This window comes from Bombus affinis, chromosome 6, assembly GCF_024516045.1.
Source record: "Bombus affinis isolate iyBomAffi1 chromosome 6, iyBomAffi1.2, whole genome shotgun sequence".
Taxonomy (NCBI): Eukaryota; Metazoa; Arthropoda; class Insecta; order Hymenoptera; family Apidae; genus Bombus; species Bombus affinis.
Window position 1 is genome coordinate 10141100 of NC_066349.1, and position 24514 is coordinate 10165613.

General features: G+C 39.9%; 1 protein-coding gene, 1 long non-coding RNA gene and 1 pseudogene across 2 annotated transcripts in view; 2 read left to right on the forward strand and 1 right to left on the reverse strand.

The window, feature by feature from the left end:
- The window catches only part of LOC126918072 (uncharacterized), a 195045-nt gene extending 181559 nt beyond the window's left edge, over positions 1–13486 (forward strand). The window contains exon 2 of the long non-coding RNA XR_007711202.1: positions 13410–13486. This is a non-coding gene — a long non-coding RNA (uncharacterized LOC126918072). The remainder of the gene's footprint in view (positions 1–13409) is intronic.
- Positions 1–24514, forward strand: part of LOC126918046 (uncharacterized) — a 254831-nt pseudogene that overhangs the window by 152692 nt on the left and 77625 nt on the right.
- LOC126918052 (fringe glycosyltransferase) overlaps positions 12429–24514 on the reverse strand; it is a 118760-nt gene continuing 106674 nt past the window's right edge. Inside the window, exons 7-9 of the mRNA XM_050725639.1 lie at positions 21887–22052; positions 19446–19531; positions 12429–15713 (exon numbers count right to left, since the gene is read on the reverse strand). Coding sequence (XP_050581596.1) covers positions 15656–15713; positions 19446–19531; positions 21887–22052 — 310 coding nt within the window. The 3' untranslated portion in view covers positions 12429–15655. The remainder of the gene's footprint in view (positions 15714–19445; positions 19532–21886; positions 22053–24514) is intronic.

A 24514-nucleotide genomic window follows, 5' to 3' on the forward strand; every position in this document is an offset into this window, starting at 1 on the left:
CAATACTTTTAACATGGTTTAACGATATCCCGAAAATTACGCGGATGTAATCGAGAGCGTGTGTCAAACGCGTATACATAGCGAGTAACGTGAGTGAATTTTCAGGAGAGCGGTCGTTCGATGAGAAAATACGTGCGCGAGTCGATGGATATTAATTTTTCATTCTTCGTGTAATTTACCTCCGTTTGCTCTGGAAATAATTACGATACGTAACACGAAAATGTTACTCGATGTATAGTACATATTAATTGTACGATGTATCGCGAATAATTATAAAGGAAATAATTATGGAACGCAGATAATGATGCATCAAGCTCGCTTTATGATCGTCATATTAATTTTCTTGTACGGCGACTGGCTAGCAGAGGTGAGAACCGCGCGTAGCATTTTACTTACGGTGTTACGTAAATATTATCGGTTTTCTGCTGGAACATAAAGGGAAGGCAAGTAGATCAACGAGCAACTTTTCCCCCATAATTTCGAACCAAATATAACGAGATAATAAGTTGGAGAAATTTTTAATCGGCTGCTGCGTTCAAGTTCGAACATAATTTCTTTTTCCTTCGCGTGGGATTCTAATGGAATTAATTGATATACTCGCGATGGTTTCTTCATCGCAAAGTACACCATCTTCGTCAAATTTGACTCGCTTACTCGTTGAAGAAAACGTAAATGTAATATAACGCGTATCGAAAGCGTATCGAACGTAACACGATATTTCGAAGAACAAAGAATTCCTGAAAAAGGAGAATCGTCTAAAATATCTAGGACAGACGAGTGAACGTCCAATCCAGATAACGGATTGATAACGAACAAAGAAGGATCGTTAGAGGGGTGCGCGAATGTCTTATTCCAGCCCTGTTCTTACATCATCCCCTTTATCTGCCGGTCGCTGGCTGCAGCCTCTTACGTCACTGGCTGCCACCGAGGGTGCACTTTTTTCCACCCTTCCACCCTCCACCAGTCCAAGCCTATAATGCAACCTACATATTAAATATAATATACTGGATATTGTATCATGGTAAACGCGATGCGATACGCTACGTATATTGTTTATATGTTATTATTTATCCATGTTGATCGATTTAATAACGAAACGTAACTTTAATAACGCGATATCGTTATAGATAAACGAAGAATTCTATCAACAAAAATGCACGAAATTAAAGGCAAAGAAAGGGATGTAAAGTTTAATCAGACAAACGCGTTCGACGCGTATACTCGTCGTGTAAAATAGAAAGATTACCATTTACCATAGAAACTCAGACTTTTAGCAAAACGTAATATAAATAACATTTAGTGGTACGTTTCCTTTGTACTTTCAGTAAAACTGTTGTGTATTTTATAAATAAAGTTTGATCATTTGATTATTCTCTTTGGTACGTCGGTTACGCTGCGTATAACGTATTGCTTTTTGTAAATTCAGTTGATTATTTTTCTCGATCCATCTCATTTGTGTATTTCGCTGCGTACATCGGCTATTCCTCGAATTGTTTCCTGTACTTTCCTTCATTGTTTCGTGGTAATTTTTAAGTTTTTAATAACAATACCCGCGGTGCCACTCGACAGCAAATACCACCGGGCGACACCAACCAGCGTTGGACGACGACAGCGCAGTGATCAGCGCCTCGGGTTACGAACGTTCGGGACTCTGGTTCAAATCCCGGCGACCGATTTTTCTTTCCACGATTCTTAAAGGAGAATAAAATACAGCAATACCACAGCAGCGACGACATCTACACCAGCAGCAGAACCAAACTCGGTCTTCTACACCAGCAATAGCATTATTGCACTATCATTTACAACTATCTCCATCTCATGTCTTTGTAGCTGCATTTGCGTCTTAGGACGTTTCGATACGAGATGCTTCACATAGTTGTTCTGCCACAGAGGAGATTAACACTGTACGACGTACATAATGTAATAAACAAACTCTGGACAAAGCAATTTCGCTGCTACGTGCAAACTACAACCGGTGACAAGTTCTCAAACCTTTCGGTACCCTCCTCGACCAGTGTAAGTAGACGACCCCCATGTCTTCCAGACACAGAATAAGTATAACGAATCAGCATAACAATAATTAATATCAGTAACGCTTTACGTCGGCCGACTCTCTATCTAAACCAGGCTACACACCGCAAGCAAAATAGTATCCAAAGGTCTACATCCTTACTACGTACTCTCAATAGTCTTAAGGACCCACCATAAATCTTGACATTTTCATAGCCAAGGTCCTTCTAAATCGTTTTCTAAAGATTATTGGCTACTACGGGTTGGCTAGCACGTATGATGCTCCCCACTAGCAACTTTCTATCGAGGGTGGCCAAGACCCTTCCTAGTCCAGCAACCTTCTTGTTATCTAATCAGAAGCAATGTCTATTGCCCTCACTTTCCTAACTCAAATTGTCATCAACAAATACGATGGTCCCGTGCGCTAGACACACCCGTCATTAGCTTTCCCCCGACACAGCATCGTCACTAAACTTACTCTTCATCGTTAGAATAGTCAACATATATCTTTATCGGGTTTCTACCCTCAGATCAATCACTTACTTAACTTGGACATAAACACCAGTCTAACAATCTTCTTTACAAAGTTGTTGGAATAAACATTAATTTATACCTGTTAATTCAATGTATACTCAATTGAACCACCCTCTATTGTCATAACAGAAATAAGGGGATCGATCAGTTCGTGGCGTCGATTATTTAATCGTAAAGGGAATTTACGACTCCCGTTGACGTGCTTTCTCGCGATCGCGTCTCTCCGCGAATGGTCGAATAAACAACCGCAATATCGCGCAATCTTGTTAGGATACAACGATATTACACACATTGACACAAATAATGTTATACAGACACCTACACAGGCATTTGAACAGGACATTTACACAGGTCATACTCGCTACTGTATAGAGAGTGGGGTTCAAAATCTTTAAGGGACCATGGGCCACTACCTACAGTCAATCTGAGAGTAACTGGCCAACTGTCAACAATCCATAAATTCTTTACTTGCACATTTTGTTAATTATACCATATCACTCACTTGTATTTTAAATACATTTGGTTCTGTAATTCTGTTTAATAAATATCACCTAATATTATTTCAACATAAACATTGCGTATTCCACAGATTATTTATCTTAACTTTAAGATTAAACTCCAACAAATCTTACAACGAATATCATGAAGCGAGCAACGCTTGCGATTAACTCTGTATTCTACATTTTAAAATATCTGTAAATATAGTTTATCGAACGAACTCGTCTCGTTATTAATTTAACCAACAATACGTCTCACCGTCCACCACACCTTTCTCAACTATGAATCGTTAACGTTTTATCGAATTGGAATATAGTCGTTTCTCGTTTCGCTTTACTTCTTTTGTAAAATGTGTAACATTTGGTCTGCGTTCGACGTGTATACTCGTCGTTGTGTGATTTTATTCGCGCACCCCGTAAGGGATTTTCGAAACTAAATTCCGCAGTTAACGGGTTAAGGAGAGAAGTGGAGCGCGAAGATAACGGAACGATCGAATCCCATGGCGATCCCATCGAAACCACGGCGATTTCGCGCGAGAAGGAAAGTTATCCGATGTTACGTGATATTTATAGAATACTATTCTAACAGAATTCTCCAAACTGAGAATAATTCCCTCGTGGAAAGAGGAATGCACGGACTTTGAAACGGGAGGAAAGAGAATACAAAGACAGTGGAAGAATCCTGCAAACCATATTCCAAATAAAAGGGAAACTTCGCCGATACTACGTGACGTTTATAGAACAACAGGCGAACAAAATTCCCAAAACTGAGAATAATTCTGTCGCGCAAGCGGGAATCCACAGACTTCTGAACAGGGCTATGTAGAACACGGACGATCGAAGAAACCAATGGCAATTCTTCTATATCAAACAGGAAACTTAGAATCCGATACCACGTGGTATTCATGGAATAATGGTCCGAGAAAATTCCCAAAACTGCAGACTGCAAAACAGGGAAGCGCGGAATACAAAGACGCTGATAAGGACACTGACAAAGATACAGAAGAGCCGTATCCTGAAAACCATCACTATGTCAACATCAAAAGGGAACTTTCCCGATACTACGCGATATTTATAGAATAATACGCTAATGAAATTTCCAAAACTGAGAATAATTTCTCCGTATCAAAAAAAAAAAAAGAAAAAGAAAAAGTCCTTTATAAACAGAGAAGAATAAAACGCAAAGACGATGCGAGAGAAATTTAATCAAAAACTAGTAGCTGTTCTCCTATACGATACTTGCACGATAGTTTTATTATAACAGCTCTGCGATAAACAAAAAGAATTATATAGATAACCTTCGATAGCCTAAGTGAAAGGCAACTTACAACCTTTGAACCTCGTAATGTGGTAAAACGTGGACGGATATGTTTGCGGCGTGGAATTTCCGATACAGCGAAATGTTGTCGATTTTAAAGTATGCACGACGACAGGAAGTAGAGTCACCTGACAACATGAAACATCCGTGCGGTTGGCGAGGAAGAAACGCTTTGGGAAATGGAGAGTAATAACCGAGCCGGAGCGTTTCCTCTTCCGGCGGTGTCGTTTTTCCAAACTTTAACGGCCCTGCTCTTTGCCTCGCGTCCTATGCAGCGGTTTCAGAAAGAAAAGGATAGATAGAGAGTGCCGGGCTATATAGGCTGTTTCAGGCCAGGCTCTTTGTCATGTAAGAGGATCATCGCGAGCAGAGTTCCCTTTTTGCTTGCAGATTATTAGGTTGCTTGAATAGACCGTTTTGTCAGATAAAATTCTTAACGCGTTCACTGTTCTGAGCTGAATTCTGTACCGTGGTTACAAAACGTATCCGCTCGCTGATTGTATTTATCGTAGCATTCGCGTATTTACGTGAACGCGTGCAAACTGATAAAAAGTTTCATTGGAAAATAAAAATACGTACAAATATAGCGTCTAATTTTTCTAGCCACTGTATATTTTCTCCTGGAAACGATAGCTTGAGATATATATATATGTTAGGTTGTCCGAAAAGGACAAAACGTTGTGATCTTTAACTTGATAGAACAAAATGGATCATACGTAATTAATTCGATAAAATGGTATAAAACGGAAAATTTGCATCCATTATTTCCTTATAAAACGAAAGAAACTTTTTGGACGACCTAATATATATATATGTCGGAGATGAAAGGACATCGGGGCCTTTCTTTTGGAATTTTTGGTAAGATCCCCGATACTTTATTCTAGACTATTTATTATAGCTGTACTTAAATAAGGAAACTTAGAAGTGGTTGTTATGATTCAATCCGATTATGTTTGCCCGAGATTTGTGACGGTGGGCTCGGGCTCGAGGTGACACAACTGGTCGCTGAACGTAGCCACGGTTAGAGGATGGACGTTTTTACCTAACAGAGAAGTGCCAATATTATGGGACACACGTTGTATTAACAATCAAACCCCGGGCAGGAGCAATCAGCTCTACGCGGGTCTACCTAGCAAAGGCGGCTGGAATTTTGTTGGCATCCCTGGCCAATATCCCCGGCAACGAACAAACGCGATCGTAAGGAGAAGAATTTCCATCGGTCTTTTATTCTTGCGATCACCTTGAAGAGTTTTCACATCGTCTTTACGTGCAGTATTATACCGAGTGTCACAGCAAACGTTACGTTGCGCTTCAAAATATATTCTACGTTTAAGAAAGAGTTGGCCCGTTGACCGTGGATTCGTTATTGAACCTAAGAACATTGTCATTAAAATCTCGAGTGTCTAATCACCACGGTTATTTGTCAAACTTTGCAAAAATCATTATTTATACCAGTAAATATATTCTCTATTGTACAACAACGATGGTTAGTCCCAATGAAGATTCGTTACACGCCCCTAAACCTAACGATAATCATAACGATATATATATATGGAAAATATGTGTGTATAATATACAGGGTGGTTGGTAACTGGTGGTACAAGCGGAAAGGGGGTGTGACTCTATGTGAAAAAAGAAGTCGAAAATATAGAATAAAAATTTTTCGTTTGAGGCTTTGTTTTCGAGAAAATCGACTTTGAATTTTCCCTCGGTACGCGTGCACTTTATCACGTCTCGTTATAATAGTAATATTAATATTATTATTCATATTATTTCATTATGTATTCCTAATTTTCCGTTACGGCAAAAACAAACTTAAACTGCGATAATATCCATCGAGACAACGATCTACAGTGAGATCCGTTATAAGGAGACGTGATAAAGTGGACGCGTACCGACCGAAAATTCAAAGTCGATTTTCTCGAAAACAAAGCCTCAAACGAAAAATTTTTACTCTATATTTTCGACTTCTTTTTTCGCGTAGAATCATCCCCTTTCAGCTTGTACCACCAGTTACCAACCACCCTGTATATAATATACTATACTACAACATTTAATTCTTACGAAATATTACATCGTCTTTGCCAGCGAACTATGAGATCATACTTCGCAACGAGTGTTTCTTCTTTTTCTTCCAACAGTTTAATCTGAATGGTTCGTGTTGTTGGACGAAGATGATATCCCGCTAGGGGTAGCCATCCACATGTTATTTAGCAATTAAGGTAGAAAAATTTACCGAATGTCCAGCTGATCGAATTGTAAAGTACAAATTAAATAATAATAAATAAAATGTTGGAAATTTGTTGGTCCGCGAAATTTATCTGATTTTAATCGTTCGAAAATATTTACTAATGCGGGTCATCGCGATAATCTATGTGTTAACCACGGGTGGTTCCCTGTTTCATGAATTAGGTGAATCGATTCTCGTCGTTTTCTTATTTTTCAGCGTTGCATCGTCGAGCCTGATACCTTGAGAATCGTCGATATATTCTTCGACTGTATCCCATGATTTTCTATGCATATCGATCTTCGTAGCCAACGAACAGTATCCCAATGGCTACAAAGAGTATTTGCATTTGCATACTAATTAATTAAAATCAAGTAGATGTATTAAATTTCGTATCATTCGACAGCGTTTTCGTGCGAGTATAAAAATTTCATACTACGAAAATGAAACGTATGGAAGCTGATGAAAAGACGCTTCGTTGGAAAATAAGGATACGCGCAAACGCTTCTCCACCGCCGTACGTCAAATTTCTCGAAGTCATCGAACTTGTAATTGAGAAACTCTTCGGACGCGGTTCTCGCTGAAGTTTCCTTCTTTCGAAACGTGAAAATTCACTCGCGCCGCTAAATTGGGACGTTGGCGACCAGGCCAAGTTGACCATAAATTGGCACAAAAAGCACAGTGTACCCCGGGATCGTTAGAAATTGAGCTCGTGATCGGCAAGCGAGCAAAAGCGACGAAGAAGAGCGAAAAGGGAACGAAATAGACGCGTTCCTTCGTATCCACGTGGCGCAGCGTTCGCCTTTTGAAAATTCATAAATATTCGAGAGGAAAGGGACGCGTATCGCTGTCACGGAATTTCTTTACAATATTTCGACGCGCAACGCGAGAAGGAGACAACCGTTCGACGCAAACGTTATTTATTGGAAAACTTTCGTTCGCATCCGACCTCTATCCGGTTGCAATTTCGACGTCGTCTCCTTACGGGCCAATCGACGGAGTGTGCAACGTGGCCCAACTAAATTTCGAATTTTCGATTCAAATATCTGCATTATTTATCGTTGTATGTGAGAAAGCTTGTGGGAGCAAGGTTACGCTAATTGGAATATTTTTAAACGCAACTATCTTAACACTAGAACTACCACATCAATCAAATTGACTGGTTTTACAATTTTATTTTAAAATTCCTACTTCATGTTATATCTTTTTTCGCAATGATGTAATAACTTTCTCAACGATGACTAAAAGAATAATGTAATGAATTTTATTTTGTTTTTATGTATCCAAACTGAAAATAATTTTGTATCGAGGCTACTTGTACCAATACTAGTGAAAACGACTGGTACTTGTCAAAGTGTAAAAGGGTCCTGCAATCTGTTTATCGAGCTCCAATTACCCAGTTTCCTCGTTTTGTACAACTTGCCACACGTTTTTAAAATTTGTACTGCGTATCATTCGATATGATGATATCAGTTATCAGGAAAATTGCGGATCGATCGCTAGATGCTAACACTAAAATACCACACCGGTCAAAATGACTGTTTCTACAATTTTATAAATGTGTCAACCCTCGTTTAGAGATCATAGTCCCAGATGGATTAATAATACGAAAAATATACTACATAACATGGAATTGTTTCTATAAAAAAGTAATAAATCGATAAATATACAAATATTCTATTATTACGTCTTTTTCAAAAACCAGTCATTTTTACTAATTTTGGTAGTCATAGCTTCGTGTTAATTATCGGTAGTTCCACTTTTAATACTTTTGTACAGAGAATAATATTAGTACCTCTATACGAAGAACAATATCGGTTAACATTATCGATATTTTAACGATAATATTAACGATAAAATTATTATTAATTATTATGTATCCGATATGAGAATAAAGAAGACAAATACGTCGATTGGCGAGCAGAGAAATACGCGGTCCCGATTAAAAATATTCCGTTTAAAAATAAAATTGAGGAAAGATTCTCCCCACCGTTACACCTATCCTTTCCTTTAATTTTATTTTTATAAATTTCCTCGTACAACGATAAATAAAGCGAATATTCGGACGATCGTATTTAGCTAGGTCACCGTGCAATCACCGAACCACGAACATCAATGAAATATTTAAAAACATAGCTATAATATATTTTACTGTTTATACCGTATAGAGAGAATGTAGCTTGTATCAATTTCATATTTCCGCAAATCGTGACGCATACAGAAAGAATGAAATTCCTCGTGCAAATGTAATCGGGTGTCTCGAAAAACAAGCGTCGACCTTTTATTCACTCGTTTTTAATCCTTCGAAACTTACGTCCTTCGTACAGCACCGTTCCGCGGACGAAGAAGATGCAAACTGCAGGATTTTTGCGCTCGACGTATGAATCGTTAACTCGCCGCGCCTAACTGTTACTCTCACGAAGTTCACGTTCTACGTCCACGTAAATACGGAAGATATCAGGAATATCTAAGCGAGCACACTTCGCAAACAAATTACTTAACGCCAGCATACTAAAGCGTTGAAGCCCAGTTCTGTAAGATGTTCCGTTTTAATCTATTAACGAGAATAGTTGGAGAAGTACGCTGGCTAGAAGGAAATGCTTTCAGGGGATTATAGGGAACAACTTAGACATATTTAGGAGATTAGAGGACCACGAAGGTGGAATTGTCAAGTGTCGAACGAAGGTCGCTTTCTTTATTCTCGGACGTATTTTTCGACTAAACGCTACAATATATCGAGAAACGTACGAAACTGAACAGCAAAGCCGGCGACGAATCATCTACGCGAACGTAGAAATTGTCAAATATTAGGTTGTGCGAAAAGTTTCTTTCGTTTCATAAGGTGATGATAGATGAGCAACGATTTCCGTTTTATATTATTTTATTGAATTACGTATGATCCATTTCGCTATATTTCTATTATTACGTCCGTACATAATTCAATAAACTGATATGAAACAACAAACGTTGTGCGTCTATTATTTCCTTATAAAACGAAAGAAAGAAAGTTTCCGGACAACCTAATACTTTGCCTTCGTCCTCGACACATTCTTACATTCTTTCGCAGCTATTCAGCTAAACAGCCAGAATTCTCTCTTAATACTTTACCCACCGATAGCCGATTAATCGGTTTTCGTCGCCGATACTTACCGACCGATAACCGATTAATCGGCTTTTTGTCGCCGACACTTACCGATCGATAGCCTATTAATCGGCCTTTTGTCACCGACAATTTTTCTCATTATTTGAGCAGTAACTTGTTATTTAGTACTAAGGTACCTTGCTCAGTTTTATACTAATTTAAAAAACGTACCATTCGCGATGAACGAAAAGAATGGTATTGGAGAGTCTAAACCGAAAGAGAGCCGGTGCCAGGGAGCATGCTGTTGAATCGCAGCGGTCGGTAAAGTATTAAGCTGAATCATGCTGTGCTAAATTAAAAAATATTTGCTTGGGCACGTATGTATATAGAGTGCGTTTCCATCAGAAGCTAGAACCTAGCACGGTGTAATTTAGGTGAGCTTAGCTTCGTGACCGATGATCGTTTTACGAGTCGCAGTGAATGCTGGCTTCCGTCAGTTTTTCTTTCTTAACGTTAGATCAGAAACGAAGTATTATATCGCGATCGAGTTATTGCAACGTACAGAATTCTATCTTCGTATTATCGTAAATTTGTTATCAGAAACACGGACATTCGTAGGACTTAGGATACGGAACGAAGGTAACTGTAACTTGCTACAGCTTAGCCTTTCGATGAAAACGGTTCCACGTACGCGTTAGCACCAGCTGGCTGCCGAAGCGAGCAAACCTCTTATAGAAAGAAGACTAAAAAGAGAACACTCCATAGACCTCGCTAAAGAAATAAAATAGTCAAACTCGAAGATGATATCCCACTGGGGGTAGCCATTCACATGTTATTTAACAATTACAATAACGGTTAGAAAAATTTACCAAATGTACAGCTGGACAAATTGTAAAATACAAATTAAATAATAATAAAAAATATATATATACGCGTTGGCTATCGTACGTACACGGACACCTTTGCACGATTTGTGGAACGAAAGTACGACGAGTTGGCAATTCGAACGTTTGCTACCTTTTCATGGAATCATCGGACCACGAACATCAAAGAAATATTTAAAAACATGGCTATAATATATTTTACTGTTCATACCGTATAGAGAGAATATAGCTTGTACGAATTTCATATTCCCGCAAATCGTGACGCATACAGAAAGAATGAAATTCCTCGTGCGAAAGTAAGTCGAGACTATAACAATTTCACTTATCCATAATAGTGTAATTATGAGATACATCTTTCAAAAGAAAAAAAAAGAAAAAAAAATAAGTAAATATTGCGACATTTTCGAGTGGCAGTGTATGCATCGAAGGAAGTATTTTGAAACTTAGCTCCGAGCAGCGTAGCTTAGTTTTACAGCGGCCCCGTAACTTTATGCTGCCGGGTGCTCGCGTGGTGGAAATTCGGAAGAAGGGAGAAGCACGCGAATAAACGCGCTAGCGATCCTCTCCGCAGGGAGTAGCTCGCATCCCCGCGAGACGGCCGAATAAATTTTTGTGAAAGAGCCTCCGAGTAAATATGTGCCCGGGCCATGTAGCTCGTAAATATAGCTCCATCGCATTCGCGGGAACCACCACCACTACCACCACCACCACCACCACCATCAGCCGTGTCTTTTTCCCAGCGCACGGCCGAATCATGAAAAAGCAATCGCGAGAAGCGGCTCGTGTGCCGCGATACGTAACGGGACCATCGTGGAACGATAACTTTCTTCTTTGATGTAGAAACCAACTTGCCTCCGAGGAGGCAACATCACGCGTGTCAAGGATATACATTTGCAGAGAACGAAGGTAAATTGCGAATTGCGAGTTTGCCGGAGATAGGGAACAGGAATTGAAAGTAGGAAGCTGGCTCTTCTTAATTGCAAAGCGGAGAAGGCAAGTAATTGGAGAGGATTATTCGAGACGAGAGACGTGGCATCGTGTTCCTTCTTTGAATGTAACGGTACTTTATTTGGAATTCTGGAAAGAGTTTTTGGATCTAACGAATAATTATTGACACTTGGGATGTAATTTACGTGATGGTTTTTTCGATGGGATATGAAATAACTAGGAAATGCGTGGAGAGAATATCTATCGATAAGTGATTTTACAGCTTTATCGACTATGGACTTACCTTAAATTCCCTTCGTGATCGACGATCGTTTACGGAGTCACGACGTCTCGCTGGATATGTACATACTTACTTCCATCGATCTTCGTTATTAGTTTGAAACTTGAGACGAAGCACGCATTTTCGACGAAGCTTCCTCGCAATTGTACCTTTGTTTTATCGCGAATTCCTTGTAGAAGACGCGTCTGTAGGATTTACGATAGAGCATCGTCCGAAACGATCCCATAAGCGCAGAGGATCGAAAACAAAGAACGAAGGAAGCGACTTTACCGACTTGGACGTCGGACTCTTCCAAATCGGAACAGATGGAGATACTTGGACAGGAAGTCGCTTACATCCCTCGATCCCGCGATCTCTTCAAACGCACAATCCCCTTTGGTGTTTTTTCTTTTTTTATTTTTTATTTTATTTTTTACTGACGCGTCTTTAAATTGAGATCTAGAGGACCTGCCGTTTCTGAAAACTAGCTGAAATCACAAAATCGATCGAATCGGGGCCGAATAATTACTAAAACGAAACATTCCACTAATTAAAAGTTCACGAAGCGAAATAATATTCACCCGAGGGAAATGATGACGAAATCAAATTATTTTCAGCGAGAAGGAAACCGGAAAAGGAATCGTAATGAGAACTGGCTAAAATCGGATCTACCGTATAATAGATACAGTGTATTATATAAAACTTCATTGTTACAACGTACGTAATCGTACATCCGCCATGTTTTCCAATTCCATTCGTCAAAAAGCCCGATCTTTTTTTCCCAATGCTCGAACGCAACAGGTGCACTACGTAATACAACGCCGGAAAGAACAATTAATCCGACTGTTGCTCGTCGGTTCGCGAATACTATTTTCTTCCTTTCTCTCTCTCTCTCTCTCTCTCTCTCTCTCTCTCTCTCTCTCTCTCTCTCTCTCTCTCTCTCTCTCTCTCTCTCTCTCTCTCTCTCCTTTCTCTCTTTATATACCTCGCGATATTGCACACTGATTGGATCAATAGCACGCAAAACGAGAACGAGAAAATCGAGGACAATGAAATTGTTTTTTACCACTTGTATTTAAACGATCTATCTTTGGATCATATTTTTTGCTATCATTGTTATTTTTGTAGCCGACAAACAACTGATCGAACGAATGATTATTTTATCGATAATTTCGAACTCTTGCTTCATGATTCTTTTAATAATTATCTATGTGTATTTGCTCTTCAATTTGCTCTGACATCGCGCGTATTACATTCAATAATTCTACGATATCGCATGAAAATCTTACAAATGATTTGTATTGCGACGAATCGTAGAACGAAAGTGGACGTTAAAGCCGAAACGTAATTTCCACGCGATAGAAACTATAATCCCTGTTACGAAGTTTGAAAAATTCGAATGTGCGGAACTATTCGTCAAATAGGTAGAATTATGCGTATAAAATATTCGATGAAAACTCGCTATAATATTTAACACTTTACCGACCGATAACCGATTAATCGGTTTTTTGTCACCGACTCTTACCAACCGATAGCCTATTAATCGGCTTTTTGTCACCAACGCTTACCAACCGATAGCTTATTAATCGGCTTTTTGTCGCCGACAATCTTTCTCATTATTTGAGCAGTAATATGTTATTTGGTACTAAGGTATCTTGCTCGGTTGCGTCAGTTGCGTTGCTTTGTAAGCTCCTACAGTTTTATACTAATTTGAAAAACGTACCGTTCGCGATGAATAAAAAGAATGGTATTGGAGAGTCCAAACCGAAAGAGAGCCGGCGCCAGGGAGAATCTGCGCCTGAGCTGCCGGTCGGACGTGCGTATGCTGTTGAATCGCTAGCGGTCGGTAAAGTGTTTTAACAGACGAAACAAAGTTTCCTTTCTTTCTTCCATCAGCTGTTTGTAAAAATACGAATCGGCGTAAATAATCGTAGTGACGAGACAAGCGGTTAAATGGATAAAAATTGAAACTGAATTCTACTCGTTGTCCACGTTTCTTTGTCTTCTCGTCTTTCGAACAAAGAAGGAACGCTGGCTATTCGAAACAACGAAGATTGCATCCGATTTTTCCCGAACTTACATAACGCAGAACCGGGCACAGAAACACGAATCCACTCACACCCATTAAATATCACATGGTACGACCATCTGCTTCTTTACACGGGAGACTAGCTTAAGGTAATTCCGTCACGCGACGACGAGAATGTCGCCAAATACTCTCTTATCATATGGTACAACCAATTCACCCAGCGTTATCGATCGAATGGATCTTCCACGATGGAAGTTTCACCGCTTTCGACCACGCGGATCCCAAAAACGAAGAATTCCTCGTTGCTCGAGCCGCGTCGTCGGAAACGTTCCAACTTGCAACGATAACTCCGGGTGTTCCATTTAATAATTTCCATATATACAAACATCAAATATATACTCCTTATATACAGCGGCAATACAATAAACTCCACGAACGATAAGAGAAATGTTTCCCGCGAAAAATCTAAAATATTAAAACCAACTTCATTTTGCCTCTCTTGATATTCGTTGGTAGAATATGCGAAAGTATACGCAAGTACGAGACTACAGGAACGAAACTTGGACGACGGACTGTTGAATTAAAGAAAAGATATCCTTTCGATAACCTGCGCTGTTGTTACTGGAACGAGCAACAAAAAATCGTTGCTTTTGCTAATCGCAAAGAAGCGCAATAACGCGTAGACCGCGGATGTTTATGCATTTCGTAGGAAATTACATCGGTGAAAAATTGCGTAGAATATGTATCGTGCAAAGACGTGTAAAATGTGGAAAATAGCGTTCTTCGCAGGAGTAGCTTAAAAGCTTCCAAATATTTTCACGGAAATGTGAATTCGCATAGGTATCCGTAATCTAATGATTATTTGCGCGTGTTTTAACTTTCGAGGGAAGCTCAGCGTTCTTTTATCATCCTTCGTCGTTTCTAAAGCGTAACAACCGTATACCTAACCATGCTGCGCTATTTCGTTAATCGTCGATGCCTGATTACACTCATCCAACAATAGAAATTTTATATTTCGGCAAAATACGAGAGTACAGTTGTTAAATATCAGTTTCTTTCTTTTACCGACACTTCTTTCACAACAACGCATCTTCAAGTTGCTGTCGAACGTTGTAATCCTTAGTTTGATAGAACAGAATGGATCATACGCAATTCGATAAAATAATGTAAAACGGAAAATGTTGCGCATCCATTATTTCCTTATAAAACGAAAGAAACTTTTCGGACGACCTAATAGTACGCGTGATTTCTCGTTTCGAAGGTACACGAACGAAAGAAAATCTAAAATTGATATTCCCCGAGTACTGGCAACTTTCATACCACGTACTTTTCACCGCGTTACCGATAATTACTTACCTGTATTATAGTATAACGTCCGTTCAGTGATCCAGTGAATCTTATTTCACGAAATTATCGTATTTTTTCTGTCCTATCATTTACCTCTGAAATTTTCATTCACTCGCCCCGCTCTGTGCTCAACACTTTGTCGAAAGTTTCTCGATGGATAACAACAACTGGAGATTGAAATGTACAAATCACAGCACAGTAAAAAAAAAAAGAAAAGAAAGGGAAACTCTCTGGTATTTGCATCTGCAAGGGAAATATGTCTTCTAAAATATGAAAAACGTTCGTTGTCGTTAAAACGTTCCTGCCTGACTCATAAACGTCGACGGAGCCACGTAGACGCGTATCTACACCTATGTACAAAATATCGCAACAAAAAGAAATACTACGAGATAACAAATTACAACGATATTAGGTCGAGACGAGGGCCGATCTCAATGGCCAACCAACAACCGACCGTTGATGCAACGGCAGATCGAGCGCATTTCTCTTCTTGTTACGATTCGGATTGTCCGGCTGGTCATCATCTGTGCGGACAATTGAGTACGTGTGGGAACAGATGGCAGTGGATCGACCTGAATCTGTAATTAGAACATATCGACACGTGGACCAGCGTATCTTCATGCGATCACGACGTTTGGTAACGTTGACACGGCTATGGGTGTGGAATGGTGGAAGTTTGAGTGGAACAGCGGCAGATTGGAACGTTGCTGATTTAAGGCTGGAAACTATTGAGATTAGGAAATTGCAAGATCGATCGGTTAGATCTTCCAAGCATAGGAATATTAATCGTTGTAATCTGGAATATTACGATCGAGATTCGGAGGATTGGCGTTACAGACAATCGGAGATTTAGTCAGATTTAGCGATTGTAGGGATTTGCTGTAGTAAAGAGACAGCCACGTTGAAATTATATTTACCATGGGATTGTATCGTAATTATATCTGTTAAGAGATTATCGAGAAGTTAAAGAGGAAGAAAGATGTGTGTAGGTTTTGTATGGAAAGATACGAACGTTCGTTTTCAGATACGAATATTAATTTTGGCTAGAGGTTTATAGTACTAATTTGATTGGAATTAATTTCAAGTTAGTTTTCGTCGGTTTAACCGTGGCAATCTGCAGTATTATAATACCCTGTGAGTTTCGGAGAATTGGGATTTCAGACAATCGGAGATTTGGCCGGATTTAACGATCGAAGGATTTGCTGCAATCGGTAACAGGCGGGTAGAGGTACTTAAATTATATCGACGAATCGCATCATAATTATATTCGTTGAAATAGCGTACTTTATAAAAAGTTTCAGAGAAATTACAGAGAAAGAAATGCGTATAGGTTTCGTAATGAAAGGTGCAGAGGTTCGTATCTAGTTACGAACATTGATTGGCTATAGGTTTATAATACTGTCCAAGGAGTAATTAAATTCGAATTAATTTTAAATTAATTTTCCTTGGCTTGATTATGGTAATATGCAATGTTATTACCCGTATGATATTCGGAGAATTGGGATTACAGAGAATCGAAGATGCAGACGGATTTAAAGATCGAAAGATTTGCTGCAGTAAGTAATAAGCAGGCAGCTGCTGTCTAAATTGTATTAAATAATTATATCGTAATTATATTTGTTCAGAGGTTATTGAGAAATCAAAGAGGAAGAAAAACGTACAAGTTTTGCAATGACAAATTCAGCCCTAGATACGAACATTAAATGGCTATAAATTTATAGCCAATTCAAAGAGTAATTAGATTCGAATTAATTTTAAATTAGTTTTCGTTGGTTTGATTATGGTAATATGCAATATTATTACCCGTATGATATCAAAAGTATTGAGATTACAGAGAATCGGAGATTTAGCTGCCGTCTAAATTGTATCAAAAGATTATATCGTAATTATATTTATTACGATGAAAAGAGAAAGGAAGACGTACAAATTTTGCAATGAAAAGTTCAACCCTAGATACGAACATTAAATGGCTATAAATTTATATCCCATCCAAAGAGTAATTAGATTCGAATTAATTTTAAATTAGTTTTCGTTTGATTCGTTAATTGATTAGTTTCGTTCGGTTTGAGTATAATAATGTGCAATATTATTACGCGTATGATATTCGGAGAATTGAGATTACAGAGAATCGAAGATTCAGCTGCCGTCTAAATTGTATCAAAAAATTATATCGTAATTATATTTATTACGATGAAAAGGGAAAGGAAGACGTACAAATTTTGCAATGAAAAGTTCAGCCCTAGATACGAACATTAAATGGCTATAAATTTATATCCCATCCAAAGAGTAATTAGATTCGAATTAATTTTATATTAGTTTTCGTTGGTTTGATTATGGTAATATGCAATGTTATTACCCGTATGATATTCGGAGAATTGGGGTTACAGAGAATCGAAGATTCAGCCGGATTTAAAGATCGAAAGATTGCAGTAAGTAATAAGTCTAAATTGTATCAAAAAATTATATCGTAATGGTATTTATTAAGATGAAAAGAGAAAGAAAGACGTAGTTTTGCAATGAAAAGTTCAGCCCTAGATACGAACGTTAATTGGCTATAGATTTATAATACGGCCCAAAGTGTAATTACATTCGTGTTAATTTTAAATTAGTTTTCGTTGATTTAATTACGGTTTAATATGGAATATGATTACCCTCGGGGACTCGTACAATTGGGATTACAGAGAATCGGTTTAGTCGAGTTTAGGGATTCGAGGTTCTGAGGCAATAAGGGAGCGACTGCGTTCAAATTATATCTTCCTACGAGATCACTGAAAGATCAAAGAGAAAGGAAGGTACAGATTTCACATGGAAAAGCGAGAAAGCGTATTAGTAGGAATATCGGCCGACTGACTTTATAATACGTCTCAAAGAGCAATTTGTTTCGGCTGAACTTCAACTTGCTTCCGGTTGATTTATTCGAATTACTAAGAAATTCCCCGATCAGCCTTCTCGTTGCAGCAGTTTATTCGACGTGCACGATGGATTAATTTCGAACTCGATGGCGGAGCGAAGAAATATCGGGGCATTAGTTACGTTAGCAGGCACCTGATCGATAATTCCACGTGAAACGAGATCTGTTTTCCTCGGACTGCCGCTGCGAAGCAGCGAAAGGCTCGTTAATATTCATAGAAACGGTAGTTCGCCTATCTTTCCCGAAGTCGGTCGCGTGGCAAGAATAAAACCGCCGGTGCCTAGGAAAACCGTCGGCTGGAAAAAATGGTAGAACGAGCGGCGAAATGTCTCGAGCGAGGAGAATGAAACGGTGAAAGGGGGAAATGGTCGGTCGTAAAAGGTCGGTCCGACTGGTAATTATAATAAAGTCAATTAAGAGCGCGGCGTGCACGGTGGCATCTTTGTCATTAGCTCGGTGCCCTTCCGCTTTCGTTCGCGCGGGCCGGGCAATTACCGGAGCAATTCGAGCCTTTACGCCGCGCTGTGCAACCGGGTCGAAGAAACGAGAGGAAAAAGATGCGCGCGTGGAACGACGCGTTCCCTCGAAACGAGGGAAAAGGACGAAAGCAGGAAGATCCTGTGGCACACGTAGCTGTCCGCTGCTAATTACTCTTCCCCTTCTCTTCGCTCGACTGCTATCTGTTGTGCTCCCTTTGCCTCGATGAGGAAAAGGATAGATTAGCTCCGTCGAGGCTCGACACCTTCCCGGATGCTTTTGTCGAGCAGGTTGAAAAAGAGACATTAGACAGCGCCGAGGAAATTGAGGATGAACGCGAGGCGGATGGAAACAGAGGACGAATTATTCTCGTCGAGGTACGGAGATGTAGAAACTGTTCTACCGATAGATTATGGTTTAACCTTGGCGTTGATAGTTAAACGATGGTGGTAGAGATATTTTGACACTAACGTTACCTCCGGTCAAGCGAGCGGTTTTGAAATTTCATTAAAATTCTTCGAATAACAGCGAGTGTATTCTTAATTTCGTAATTTTTAATTAAATTTTCAAATCGGTCATTTGATCGGGCCTGGTGAAGTTAGTGGTAAAAATGCAAAAGAACGGAGTAAAAGGAGGATTCGTAGGATACAGGTACCGTGTTGTTACCGTTATACAGATAAATTAAACTTCGTTCGTATGAATTTCTCTGACAACGAGTGATTTATATAGTCGCGGTTCGCGCGATGGAGACCATCCAACTTCCCACTACCCGCGATTCTTCGTCCTGACAATAAGAGTTCACGCACAAATAGATAGATGCAATTGGTAAAAATTCGTTCGACTGGACTTTCCAATTTCGTTCGAATAAGCAGAGTTCATACAAACGAAGTTTTCTACTATATCGATGTTGATTAAATGGTACCTTTTCGGATCGTCCTTCATGTCGAAACCGTCGATCTTTAAAATATTCCACTCGTCCCTCGGACCTTTCGAGTAGCTGAACGACACCTGCAACAGAAAATCCGTAACGTCTAATTTAGTCTAGAAATCAACTTCACGTTTCTTGATTTCCATACATTTTCTTTTTTCATCTTAATTATGATCATCAAGTACGAGGTCAGTGGCAACGTCGTAGGAGAAAGTTGCGCGATGTTTTACAATTTTGTTCGGGTAGACCTTTGACAGATTATCGCGACAGTTGGGATTGGTAGCTGGTGACTGATCATCTGCATTGAAATATCAAGGGTTACGTGCTGTTTCATCGACTGGTATCGTTAATCGATGCTTCGTTACGACATCTCTCTATATCGGGAGCAAATTATGGCACGCTTGACGCGCATGATCATCAGAAAGGAACGCGATATTGCTTATTTTCGCATTCCAGGCCGAGAATCAAGCAACACGTATTACGCTGGTCGTATGAAACGCGAGACCAAAAGCCCGATCATGTTCTGCCTATGAGCGCTATAAAAATATTTGTTCTGCGAGGCTCGACGATACGCTTGCGTAGCTTAAGAGCCATGGAAATTTTCATGTATACTCGTTTTCTACTTCGTCAGCTTTTCAAGAATCTTCGGATTCGTCGAAATCGGAGCACGCGCGTTTCCAACGTTCTCGTACACTTTGGCCCCTCGTTCGCTTTAATCGAAACCGATCGGTCTACGTTTCGCCGGAATTAATCCATGAATCTATAATTAACCCACGAATCGATCAATACCTTGTTGTTAACGATCTATCAGAGTGTTTAGATACCGCCGACGGGTAATCTAATTTCGTTGTGTTACGGAATATTATTAACCCTCTGCGGTCCTTTTGGAGTTTCATCGTTGAAAATTATGGAAATTATTAGATTATCATCCTAATGGGTTGATCTCAATTGTAATTGTTCGAATTTCTCCTCCGGCTGTTGTAAATTTCAATAATCTCGCAGTAGTTTCAGTACGTGCGATTTTTGCGATCCGATCTGCTGTTGACGGATGAACATCATTTTTCTTGTTTCATTCAAACGGTTTCTTTCCTAAACGATAGAAACAGCTATATACCTCGAGATACGTTTCGTCTGTTCACGGTAGAATATCATTTTCTTATTTCGTTCAATTCGAACGATCTTCCTTACGGTTTGCCATTTTAACGAACCAATTTGATGTTGACAGCTGAATATCGTTTCCTTATTTGACATGCACGGTATCTTTGTTAAACGGTAGAAACAGCTATATATCTCGAGATATACTTGTTTCTACCACTTATCGAAAAAGAACTCGTCCAAATTGAATGAAATAAGAAAATGATATTCGACTGTCAACACCAGACCGGTTAATAAAAACGGCACGTTGCGTTCGAAGGCAGGGGAACTTGGAAAATGTGCAGGTAATAGCAAATAACACCTGGTGTACGCGACGACCGCGCGTAAACATAAGGCGATCACCTGCTCGGGTTGCGTGAGTTAGTTCGAGGGGTCGGCGTTCTCCGGAAGAACGGAGAACGCGACGATCGAATCAATTGGTCATTGTTCGCGTACGAGCGAGGAAAGAGGCGGCAGCAGCAGCCACGGTGATTCATCGCGGGGATTATTCCATTACCCGCGATTAGACTTCACACTGCGACCCGTACGATCTTAATTCCCCCGTTGTGCCCCTCTGCCGTGGCTTTCTTTTAATCCCCCGCCTCGTACCGGATCAATTAATCACCGCCGGTGGAACGCAGCCGAGATTGAGCGCGAACGGTACTCGCTTCGACGAACGCGCCGCGAATTACCATTTTCAACGCGGAACCAAGTATTTAAGGACTTGAGCAAATCCGTGGAATTTTGCGGAAATATAATTTCGTCGCCTTCTGCTGTCTGTACGCGAGAGACCTAATATCAACTATAATAGTTTCGACTAACAGCGTATTTATTTGTCATACATTGCGTAGAAACCGTATCGTATAAAATTAAAGATAGAGCTCTGCGACCGTGAAAGTTTGAAGAAGAAAGTACAGAAAAGAAATAGAATTGGAAAAATGTGAAATTACACGAATTCCCGACCGCGTCGTAGAATTTCAACGATAAGGTCGAAACGATCGAAGAAATTACGAAATTATGGAGTCGTCGGGAAATCGAAATACACTGCAAGCCACAAGTATTAGGATCCTCGGAACTATCTGGTTGCAATTACTGCAAAACTCTAACCGACTTTATTTTGTTTAACACTTTACGTCATAAAGTAAAGTACGCGCGACACGAATGAATCAACAGGTTTAAAACGAAATATTTAATTGAAAAATAACAGCAGTATATATAAAATAACAGAAAATATCTATTCTATTTATTAGAGTTCTATAATTCTAGGGAATAAAATTCAGTCATTCGAACGTTTCACTTACCTGCTCGCCGAAGGTGTCCTTGTTGAGGAACTTCATCGGTTCCAGATGAGAATGGAACTGCTCGACGACTGTGAGCTGCTTTTTCAGCAGATACTCGATAATGTATCCCATCGTCACGTCGTCGGGCAACCTAATTCTGTCGCCCACCGTGATGAACTTCCCGCCTCTGCAAGTAAACGCAAACATCCGTTAACCGCATCCACCATGTCTCTCATCGATTACCTGATCAAACGTAGGAAATCGTCTCGCGTGATCGCGTCCTCGCGAATTCCTCCTCTCGATATCGTTCGATCGTCCATCAAACATATCACGTACTACCATTTACGCTCTTTTCTATGTTTTCTTTTTCTTTTTCCAATTTTTCGACAAGTGCAAGTTACCGAAGCACGATTAGTGCAACAGAAAACAATATGTGTTTTATCGGGATTCATGTAAACGTAATTCATATCTCGAACGTGTGAAAATTATTTTTGTCGAATCTACGATATTTCGAACAAACGATACGTGCAAATTGCAAGGTCAGTTAGAAAAACGTCGTTTTGTAGTTACAATTATTCTGATACAGGGATCATCGATCTTTCTACGAACACTTCGAACCTCCGAGAACTCGCTATTCCACCTACGCCCTTTCAAGATCTATAAGCCCCTTTAATATTCCGAGACACGTTTCAAGGAATAATAAACTCGGTTTGTGATTTATTTCAGAAATCTCGAACCATCGACCGAAATAAATTCCGGGACGATCGCGAAATAAATTAACTGTCTGTGAATACCATTTCACTTGGACCTGGACGCAGGGCCTGTGACGTGAATTACGGAACGTTCTATGGCCTCGGCGCATGCTTTTCATCCTTTTCCACACGGATCGTGTCGCGGCTTTCCCTGTGGACCGCGCCCACCTCGTTCTAGGATTATCCGCTGTTTATGGCCGGTTCGCGTCGGGTGGCCAATGCGAAACAGGGTAGAAAAGAAGAGCGGAAGAGGGACGAGCCGGTCGAGGGCAGCTAGGCAGACCGAGCGCGACGCCGATAAATTCTTCGCCTCCGCGTGTCGTATTCGCACACGCGTGTGCCTGGGTGACCAGGAAACGCGACCAATGCGAGCGGCTGTGTTATTATTTATGGCTATTAGAGACGCGGATAACGTGCACTATGCTACGTTCTGGCGATAACGTCATCCTACGGGTCGGGTAGAAGTTCATTGGAATTGAAGATCGATAGCGCATGGCGGACAAAAAGAATCGTTGATAGACGAGACTAGCTTTTGCAGGTAAACGAAATTCGAAGTGGACAGAGTTTGGAGTAAATAAAAAGTGGCCGTGGAATTCTCTTGTTAATTCCGGTATCGCTTTTACGCCGGAAGTCTTAGGACAGTTATTAGGGAAAGTATAGAATGTTTGAAATACCAGTTTGTTTAAGGTGGATAAAATATTGCAGCAGAGGATGTGAACGAATAAAATCGCATAATGTCACGGAGAAACTGATAAACTTTTATGCTTATGCTTCAAACTGACGGTAACAGTGAAAGGCAGAAAGTATCTGAAACTTCGATCTAGTTAATAAAATGGTATAGTGTAATTTTGTAATAGATTTTGTTAGGGTGTAGGTAATTTGAGATGGCGGAATTTAGGTTTATCTTTGTTACGTAAAATTGGAAAAAATGGTAAAATTATTTTCTCTTGCGATCAAGTCGGACACAGAAGTCACGACATAGGAACAATCGTCTCGCGTACATGGCGTTTCCTGAGCTGGAGCGCATGAGTTTCGAATACGCAAATTAGCTAATCGCGGAGAGTAGTTTTGAGAAGTAAACGCAATGGTCGAAGAATTTTCTTTATTATTAACTTTCTTTCAAAGCTGTAAGTGTATACACTTGTTTGGGCCGCAGTGAATAAATCGTCGATGCGCAAATTAGCAAATGGAAGATGTGAGAGAGGAAAAGGGTAAAGTAGAAGATAAAAGAATTAAAATGTTCAGGAAATTCGCGAGAAATTCAAACGTCGAGAAACACACGAAGGAACACGTTAGAGAAGCGAATGTAATAACAAAATACGTATAAAAAATACAAGGATATCTGCATCGAAAGTGTCCATTTATTTAAAACCAACACCTCGAAAAGATCACATACATAATTTCCAAATTAAATCCATTCCAATGTGATGATAAAATGGTCGTGAGGAGCGCAACGATATTTGCATTGAAATTACCCATATGGTTCGTTGAAAACCAACATGCTGAAGACCGCATACTAACAATATCAAAACCGAATATCCATCCCAATTCTGTTTATCGTCATTCATCGACTTAAATCCACCCTGCCGAAACGAAACCAAAATCAACGACGAAAAACGTGATTCGAGATCGTCGACTTTCGAACACGTAATCTGAATATCCTGCCGAAGGTCCAGATAAAGAGGAAAAAAAAAAGACGAAGAGGAAAGGTTTTGATCCGCGACTTTTCAACCGGGCGAGAAATATTAGAATCAGATAATGGGAAAGTAACGAGGGACCGTTTAATTGTCGAATGCAGGGGCGCTGGAAGAGGACGACGGCTCCTTAATTTACCGGCATTCCAGGCATGTAGATTAGCCGGCGCGAGCATGTGCACCTGCTGGTCGGTCTGTCGTCG